The following is a 9,534-nucleotide window of genomic DNA, read 5'->3' as shown; positions in this document are numbered from 1 at the left end:
CGTGGCGACGATGACAATGGTGAGCGGATCGGAGTTGCGGCATGTCCTTTGTCACCCCTGCCGGATGGTGAAGTCGGAGCTGCGAGGCGACTTGTGGCAACGATGCCACTTGATTGGTGCTTGCGTCGGTGCAAGGCGTGCAACTTCTCCTATGAAGGTCACGGTTGAAGTCGGAGCTGCCTCCTCCTCGACGTGCTTGGGCTTGGGGGTCGACTGTTTGGCATAGGCTCAATTGGGTTTCGATGTCGTTTGCGGCGAGGGTCTCGGTGGTGGTTGTCTAAGGTGAAGTCGGAATCGCTGTCTCGTGGAGGAGTGACGACGATGACGCTCGATGACATCCTCACCGATGGCCTTTCTCCTCGATGGCGTATGTGCTTTGTGTGGGTAGCCAGGTTGGCCGGGGTGCTAAGTGTGTGTTGTTGGTTTTCGCCCGATTTTCTCCTAAAAATTGGACACTTTCTTCTTAATTAATAGAATGAGGCAAAGCTTTTGCCTCCGTTTCAAAAAAAAAAAAACATCCGTATCAATAACCTTTTGTTGACGGTAAGGATTTTCGACACAGAAACAAGATACTGCAGTTCTGTGAACCCCGACATGTTAAAATACGAAATGATGTATACAAAAGCACAAAAGATATGCATTCTAGCTAGCAGTTTTTACATTAGAGTTGTCCTGGCTCGACCAACAAAACAGAGACTCTACTTCTCCAGTTAAGTCTGTCAGCAGAAATGCAGCTACCTCAATTACTTTTCAGAGCAACGAGCATTCTTCAAAGCCTCGCGGGCTTCCCTGAAACCAAAATTATTTTAAACATATTAGCAGAAAGTTGTGTACAGCTCCTTGCCATGAAAGATTGATCACAACAAACACATGCACTAGAGAAATCAAATCTAGGCATGTAAACAAACTCTTCATTTTCAATGAAATGAAACGCAAATATCTCTTTGCGCTTTCTCGAATTTTTTTTTACTCCAGTTGAAGAAATCAAACCTACTTCTAGCTAAATGAACGCAAACAGATCCTGGATGACTGTATCCATGTGGTACTCGTCTGGAGATGGAGGCCATCTTCCATGTAAACAATTGCCCATGCAGAGAGGAAAAAGAATCTCATACACTCTAGAACGATGTAGATACATGTGTGAAACGATTTGTCCTTTTACTGAACATATGAAACAGAAGACAGCATGAAACTTTTCACGTCATCAAAACATGGACCACTTACCTTAAAGCATTCGCAATATCGGCATTTGTAGGTTGAAGCATAGTAGCCGGAAACGGGGAACGGTAGGCCGTCCCTCGATCCGGATTCGTCGTCCCGGATTCGGATTCGGGAACAAGCGGCGGTATGGTAGGATTCAGTGGCGGAAACGCGTCTCCAGAAAGTCAGCGCAACACCCAGATTCTGGACGTTGCGTTCTTGGTTCTCGCTTTGGAAAGAGCAGTACAGATGATTAAGCTGGCGTTGAGTGCTCTCGCGGTCCACCTGCAGTCGATCTAACGTGGTTTCCCTCCATTTCTATCGAATCCATCGTATCGTCCCGGGTTCGTCGTCCCCAAATCTTCCGAGTCGTGTCCCACCTATCCAACGGTACGTTTCAGAAATGTATACCCTCGCCGTTCCTCGTACCCACCGTCCCGGAAACTTGGCAACTATGGGTTGAAGCTTCAAGCCATCAGCAAAAGCGTCACATGCTTTCTCATATTCTTATGGGTAGGCACCAGCAGATGATCAGTTCTGTGATCGCTTGATCAGGGATGCGTGAAAAATAATTACTGGGTTCTTTTTATCTTCAGTGCCATATAAGCTGCCCCTTGTCGGTAGCAGGCTTTTGGCCAAAAAGGTCGCACCATTCTGCACTCGGTAGCATCAGAGAGAGCAGCTCTTTTGTTCTCTCCCATGCGCAGCATGGAGAGACTCCTGTTTGCCAATAGGGTTGCATAATCATCTGGACTACATTCAAATTCCATTGCCTACAGTACACCAATCACATATAGTTTTTAGCACTAGCTACAACAGAGTACCAATCAGGATACCGCTCAGGCATGTCATATTAATTGGCATGGAGATTTCTGTACAGAAAAAGCCAGCAAATGTTTTGGAGAAGTTGATAAATATCGAGGTACAAACTTGTGTATAACAGTACTTTGTTCCTCGGTCTTCTTGAGCACAACTGCTAATGCTAAAATACCTCATAATTACTAAGCGGGTAGGATGGTTTAATAACAGTCAGATTTTTGTATGGGTTGAATCTAGGGTTAAAGTTTCGTAGTTTAAAATAAAATCGAACCATGGTTTAAAAACAAAATTCATGCAGACATTTGATACTGTTCACGGTTCACCTGAATTTTCAGCATTCACATTTTAATTGGCACATTCTGCAGCTAACATAATCACAAAGGTCAACTTGCATCCCAATCAGAAAAAACTATTTTGGTAAAAATACCATAGGCCACCCTTCAACCAACAAAAAGAAAACATTTTTTAGCTGAACAAAAAGATGATCAGTTCCTATGGGTACTCATATTCTTACTCATATTCCTATGGGTAGGCACCATCAGATGATCAGTTCTGTGATCGCTTGATCAGGGATGCATGAAAAAAAATTACTGGGTTCTTTTTTACCTTCAGTGCCATATAAGCTGGAGAAAATTCCTTATATGACACTATCTTTAAATTATGTTCCTTATTTGACACCGGATAAAATTTTCTTCCTTATTTGACATCTCCTTAAAATTTCGTTCCCTATATGGCACTCTAGTGCATTTTCTGCACTGATGATGTTAGAGGGAGACATAAAAAGACCTTTTCACCCCCTATTGAATAGTTAGACCAAAATCTATATAGGACAGTATTTTTTTTCGATGTGAATATAGGACAATAGTTGCAGTAAAGTTACATGTCTGGTCATGGTGAAAGGATCATCTGAGACTCCATAATAATAATTTGGTCACCAAACAGATTTCCTATCCATAACCACTGTGTGCTACGAGTCTACGATAATATACGAATCAATTGATTCGTTTGCCTTTTCGGTTCAGTTCTTCACGGAAACACAGCCGCCGTGGTTCAGGAGCAAATTGGAGCCTGGACGAGTACCGTGCGCTTTCCCTGCCGCAGCCAGGAGGGCTCGGCCCAGGGGCGGAGCTCCCCTTTGGGCAAGGTGTGGCACTTGCCCTACCTTAATTTTTGGCAAACAAACCAGAATATATATGCATATGTGGATATACCATCAGTTTTGTACCCTTTTTGAAGGGAAAACAAAAGAAAAAGATGAGTTGTGCCGGCAGGAGGAGAACAATCAAGTAAGCAAACGAACTGACCTTATGCTAGCTGGGCCGCACGTGGTTGATGCAAATCAACCGTCCGTGTCCTGCGATTCGTTCGCTCCGATCGTGAGAAGGATCCGCGATCGTGATTCGTGACTCCTGAGTCAGTTGTTTCGTCTACTCATCTTCGACGGTCGACCCGAGTCAGGCCAGATGCGACTTTCGCCCGGGAGACCAAGGCTTGTCTTTGATCGTTTCACTGTGCCGCCGGCTGCTCGCGCACTGGCTGCTTCCCCCCGACGAGATCCCTCCGACTCCCCCGCCCCCGGGCCAAGCTGTCCGACCACGCACCCTTAGTCCTGCAAATCACGTCGGTCTAGCTTCTAGGTTTTATGGAGACCACTGAGCTGTTTTTGATTTTAAATATGTTGTTATTACCATAGTACTGGGCGACTATACTTATCATCATATAAACTAACAATTTATTCTTTTACGTTTTTTGCGTTTAAAATTTTGCCCGACCTTAAAAACATTTCGTCCTTCGCCACTGGCTCGGCCCCCGTGCCGATTGAGAAGGGAAAGGAGGGAAGTCGAGTGTGCCGCGCATCGCCGAAATTATTCACCAAGTAGAGTACATCGCGCGCCACTGGAGGTCCTCGCCGCGTCGAATGCGCCGCGCGTCGCTGGAGATCTCCGCCGACGAGCGCTCCGCAGCCGCGCCCTAGCCTGCGCCCGCAGCAAAGCTCGCCGACGAGCGCTCCACAGCCGCGCCATGGCCTGCGCCCGCAACAAAGCTCTCCGACGAGCACTCCACAGCCATGCCGTTTATCTCTCGCCGCCGCGCGGGTCAGTTTGGGTGGGGACAAGATAGGACGACGGGATATGAAGGCTCGGTCGGAATTTGCTTTCTTTGGTTCCATATAGAATACGAGCATCTCCACTCGTCTCCCCAACAAGCCCCCCACGATTACTTTTTTTTATCCGGACGGCGAAAAACGTCCCAGGCCCCCTGTTACTCGTTTTGGTCCGGATTTGAGCCTATTTTCGTCCGGACTCCCCATGCCATCCTCGGTTTCCCGGGGGTCTCCCGGGGACTCCGGATGGAGCAAAACCAATCGCACGCCCACGTGTCTCCTCTTTCGTCCGAACTCCCCGGACCATCCGCTTTTTCCCCGAGAAACGCCGCTTGGGGAGCACACGACTGGAAATATACTGCCCCCCAGGCCAAATTTTCGTCCAATCCGGACGAAAATTTCGCCGGATTTGGGCGTGAAGAGAGCCAACGAGTGGGGATGCTCACCGATGGCGATCAGCAGAGGGGTATTTGTGTCTGCCAGATAAAACTTTGACGGAAACTGTGTAAGGGAACTAACGGTAGTGTCACAAAGGGAATAAAAATTTGAGCATACGTCAAATAGGGAAGAAAATTTTGTTCAGTGTCAAATAGGGAACCTCATTTTAAGGCAGTGTCAAATAAGGAATTCTCTCTATAAGCTGCCCCTTGTCGGTAGCAGGCTTTTGGCCAACAGACTCCTGTTTGCCAATAGGGTTGCATAATCATCTGGACTACATTCAAATTCCATTGCCTACAGTACACCAATCACATATAGTTTTTAGCACTACCTACAACAGAGTACCAATTAGGATACCGCTCAGGCATGTCATATTAATTGGCATAAAGATTTCTGTACACAAAAAGCCAGCAAATGTTTTGGAGAAGTTGATAAATATCGAGGTACAAACTTGTGTATAACAGTACTCTGTTCCTCGGTCTTCTTGAACACAACTGCTAATGCTAAAATACCTCATAATTACTAAGCGGGTAGGATGGTTTAATAACAGTCAGATTTTTGTATGGGTTGAATCTAGGGTTAAAGTTTCGTAGTTTAAAATAAAATCGAACCATGGTTTAAAACAAAATTCATGCAGACATTTGATACTGTTCACGGTTCACCTGAATTTTCAGCATTCACATTTTAATTGGCACATTCTGCAGCTACCATAATCACAAAGGTCAACTTGCATCCCAATCAGAAAAAACTATTTTGGTAAAAATACCATAGGCCACCCTTCAACCAACAAAAAGAAAACATTTTTTAGCTGAACAAAGAGAACACTAAGTACAAACAATATTATAACCACTGCAACAAAATTCCGTATGCAAATCAGAAATATCACCATTTTTTATTGTTCTATTTGTTCAGTCTGTAGAAATTTTCCATGGAATCAGTAGCACGTAAAACATCATCTTCATTGACCATACAATTAGATATGTTGAGAAAAATGCTCCGCAAATATCTTCACTAATATAGCATATATATTATGAGATTTTTGTGCTCAAAATATAAAAAATATTACTCCCTCCGATCCATAATAAGTGTTGGAAGTTTAGTTCAAAATTGAGCTAATTTGAATTGAGACATCGACACTTATTATGGATGAGAGGAAGTACCTATTTTGAAATGGAGGGGTATTGATCTATTTACTAGCTAGAATAGATGTCATCCAAGGGATGATCAAACATTACTAAGGGTGCGTTTGGAAGCAAAGTTTTTCTTTAAGTATTCTAAGAATACCATGGTTTCTGAAAATACGGTTTTCAATACTTCGAGGTGTTGTTTGGCTTTAACAAAAAACTGCAGTATTATATACCATGGTATTAGCAAGAATTGTAGTATTTTGCACTATTAGAAAAATAGGACGGGGCCTCTTTTTCCATGACTGAATTATTAATTACCTAGGAATGGAAATACTTTGGTTATAAAATACTTAGGTTTCTGAAAAACTTCACTGCCAAACAGAGGCTAACTTTTTGTATATCTTAAATGAAATAATGGAAGTATCTAACAGCAAAAGTTTTGCCAGAAAGAGGTACCATTATATGAAGCCTATCTAAGGTGTCAACAAAATATAGTTCTGGCGCAGGTTAAATGTTTACAAATATGGAAAACATCTCCCAGTCGCTCACACAATAAAGATATGTCCTAGGACTTACACAAGTATACAGATGCTCCGCTATAATGTATTCCTCTCTCTTAAAAGGCTCCGAGGCTTTCTGTTATATTGAAAGTTTCAGCTTCCATAGCCTTATTAATCACAAACACGTATAAAACAAAAAAATTGTGTTATATTGAACAGCTAGAGAGTGAATTGTTTTCATTAAAAACTAATGTCTGAAAATAAAACAAGTACAGTACAAATTGGCACAATAGCATCCAAGATAACTTGGTCAGTCTAGCAGAATACTAGTCACAGCTCACAAAGGGTCATCCCGAAGACTAAAGTTGCTTTTTTTTTTTTGAACAAGGAAAGGGTCTCGAAGGACCCGGATGCTGCATTAATTACCGTCGGTGGGTTTACAAAACACAAAGAGGACCTTATAGAAAAGTAAAAACGCAGCACAATCCTCCGAAATAACAAACAGGATCCTAGAACATAAATGAAATTTCCAAACAGATCCTTCTCCACCGGCGTCGATCTGAAGCTTCCGAGAACGGCCACCCACAACACCACCGGGGATTACGCCACTTGGGGTGGAGCAGATGATGAACGCCGCATGGAAGCTGGTGAAGGGCCTCCTTGATGGCTCAACAGCTTGGAGGTTGAAGAAGAGGTAGCAGCAGCACGCAGCTGGTGCCAGAGCTCGGAGCGGCTGCCATTCAGCCATAGAAGTCAACGGCAGGCCAGCCCTTGGCCGGCGGAAAGCCGCTGAGGATGCGCTCCCGAAAACTGCAGCAAACTTCACACTTCCCTGCTCGCCAGATCTGAAGAAGCCACACACAGATTGAAGTTCCTTTTCTTGCCCATCACCCCGATGGCTTGAAGAAAGAGGAATTGCAAACGCGCGGACTCGATCTGGGGAGCCACCGAGCTTATTGAAGAAGGAGCTCTCGCCGGATCCAGTCAACCCCGTCGGCCTCCACCATGAAGGATGCCAAGAGGAGAACGCCAGCAGCCCAAGGCCGCAGCTCGCGAGCAGCCATGGGAAGCTCCAGGGAAACGGCATAGCGCCAAACTCCACAAGGGAAAACAACTGCATCTAAAACTAGACCTAGACTACAGCTATACAGGGAAGGGACCCCCACCCGTCTCGACGCCGGCAACCGCCGGAGAAGAGAGGGAGAGGGGCCGGCGGCCCAGATCTGGAGAACTGGAGGAGGCGGGGTAACGGGGGAGAAAGGAGGGTCCTAAAGTTGCTAGTATAGTGATGGAAGGCACCAAATGTATGATTGGCATGTTATGTTTGGAAACCGGAATAAATTTAAACAAATCTAATCTACGTTATTAAGAAAAAGTGCATTACTTATCTAGGTTTGGTGTGTGAACCTACCATTTCTTATCTAGGTTTGGCGATCCATTTGTATCTTGAGGCGCGCTGCGTAGCTAACCCCACTTTCCCAATAATCGCAGGCGTCAACGCAAAGGGCTTTTGGGTGAAGATTGTATTTTCTTTCTTTCTGGTGGTCCTTTGTGTAAAGTGTCGTGGTAGCCGGTGGTTCTGGTGTGTTCGGTTTGGTTCTACGTGTGGTATGTGCTGTAACCTGATGTTTGGTTGAATGTACACGTGGTAACTTCTCAAAAAATAAATAATCGCAGGCGATAAATACCCTAGGAGCATGTAGAGAAAAAAAGACCCAACCGAAAATGTCGGACCAAGCCGCCGCCTCCGCGATCTTCTCGTGGTGCTTGCTGACGCTCTACATGCTCAGCCCGGCCACCGTGTTCCTGCTCCGCTTCCTCTCCGTACCCTACGGCAGGCTCTCCCGCCCGGGGTGGGGCCCAGCCGTGCCGGCGCCGGCCGCCTGGTGCCTCATGGAGAGCCCCACCCTCTGGCTCCCGCTCCTCGTCTCCCCGCTGCCCCTCCTGCTCGCCTCCGCCACCACCTCCCCGCTCGCCGCGCTCGCGGCCACGCTCTTCACGCTCCACTACCTCCACCGCACCTTCGTCTACCCGCTCCGCCTCCTCCAGCTGCGCCGCGCCCCGGCGCCCTTCCCCCTGCTCGTCGCCGCCTTCGGCTTCAGCTTCAACAGTCTCAACGCCTACGTCCAGGCCCGCTCCTGGGCGCTCCACGCCGCCTCAGGCCCCGCCTCCGCCTTGGCGCTCGCCCGCTGCCTCGTCGGGGTCGCCCTGTTCGCGTGGGGGATGCGGGTGAACATCGCGGCCGACAACGCGCTCCTGCGGCTCAAGGAGGCCGGCGGCGGGTACAAGATCCCCAGGGGCGGATGGTTCGATGCGGTCACCTGCCCCAACTACTTGGGCGAGATCGTCGAGTGGCTCGGCTACTCCCTCGTGGCGTGGTCGCCGGCGGCGTGGGGCTTCTTCCTCTACACCTGCGCCAACCTCGTGCCCAGGGCCAGGGACCACCGCCACTGGTACCTCAACAAGTTCGGCGCCGAGTACCCGGCCAAGCGAAAGGCGGTCATCCCATACATCTACTAGCCATACCATCGATCTCTTGTAACAATCTACTACTCCGTAGGATCCTTTTCTTCCTCATGACTAGTGCCTGCTGCTTGGTATCATGCATTTCCTTTCGAGAATTTGAATATGATGATTTGGAACACAACACGAGTGGTGACAGATGGTACCTCGGAAACATTCCAGGTTCATCATGAGTATAACTTCTCCAAGATTCATCAGATCCCGTAACCCCTCCAGTGGCGCTTCCCAGGGCGCCGTGGGGCCAATCTCCCTCCTCCCCCTGCCCCCTCCCTTCGTTTCTCTCCCTCCACCGCTGCCGTCGGCGCTGGCGGCGGACCCCGGCGCCAAAGTGCCCGGGGGGTTGGTGGAGGCAGCGACCTTCGGCTTCGGCGTGCTCCGCGTCTAGGGTGGCATCCCTGGATGTGCGGCGGTGACTCCTCCTCCACGGCCTTCGGCGATGGATGGTGGTGGCGGCGGCTGTCGGATCTTGTGCTCGCCGAGATCCATCATCGACTTCTGCTGGCGGCGCGAGGAAGGGGGCGGCGATGTGTGGGGCGAGGATGGTGTGGTTGCGGCTTCCGCCGTCCACCGAATTCTCCTTTGCCATCGTTGGTCAGCGGATGGTGACGTGGGGGCCTGTTCGTCTGCTTCGGGTTTGAAGGTGGTGGTCCTAGGGTTCTTCTTCAGCGAAGATGAAGACCTACCGGATGCTGGTCCTTTTCATTTAGCCGGAGTGTTGAGTTTCGGAAGGCTCCGCCGGCGAATGCATCAGCACATCTTTTGCATTTTGCTGGATTGGGTGGTATTCAGCCGCGCACACCCATGCTTTTATTCCGACCTTTTG

At 48.0% G+C, this 9,534-nt stretch overlaps 1 protein-coding gene across 1 annotated transcript; it reads left to right on the top strand.

The window, feature by feature from the left end:
* Nucleotides 1-7,863: 7,863 nt before the first annotated feature.
* On the top strand, nucleotides 7,864-8,835 carry LOC127344763 (protein DEETIOLATED 2). Its single transcript, XM_051371100.2, has one exon. The coding sequence runs from the start codon at nucleotides 7,914-7,916 to the stop codon at nucleotides 8,706-8,708; it is 795 nt and encodes a 264-aa protein (XP_051227060.1). The 5' UTR covers nucleotides 7,864-7,913; the 3' UTR covers nucleotides 8,709-8,835.
* Nucleotides 8,836-9,534: the final 699 nt, after the last annotated feature.

The sequence above is a fragment of the Lolium perenne genome, chromosome 1 (assembly GCF_019359855.2).
Source record: "Lolium perenne isolate Kyuss_39 chromosome 1, Kyuss_2.0, whole genome shotgun sequence".
Taxonomy (NCBI): Eukaryota; Viridiplantae; Streptophyta; class Magnoliopsida; order Poales; family Poaceae; genus Lolium; species Lolium perenne.
Note: the sequence above shows the minus strand (reverse complement) of the source record. Positions and strands in the feature narration are given on the sequence as shown.

What these genes read in the sequence shown, in the direction of transcription:
- LOC127344763 (XM_051371100.2), top strand. Translation starts at nt 7,914, where the DNA reads ATGTCGGACCAAGCCGCCGCCTCCGCGATCTTCTCGTGGTGCTTGCTG.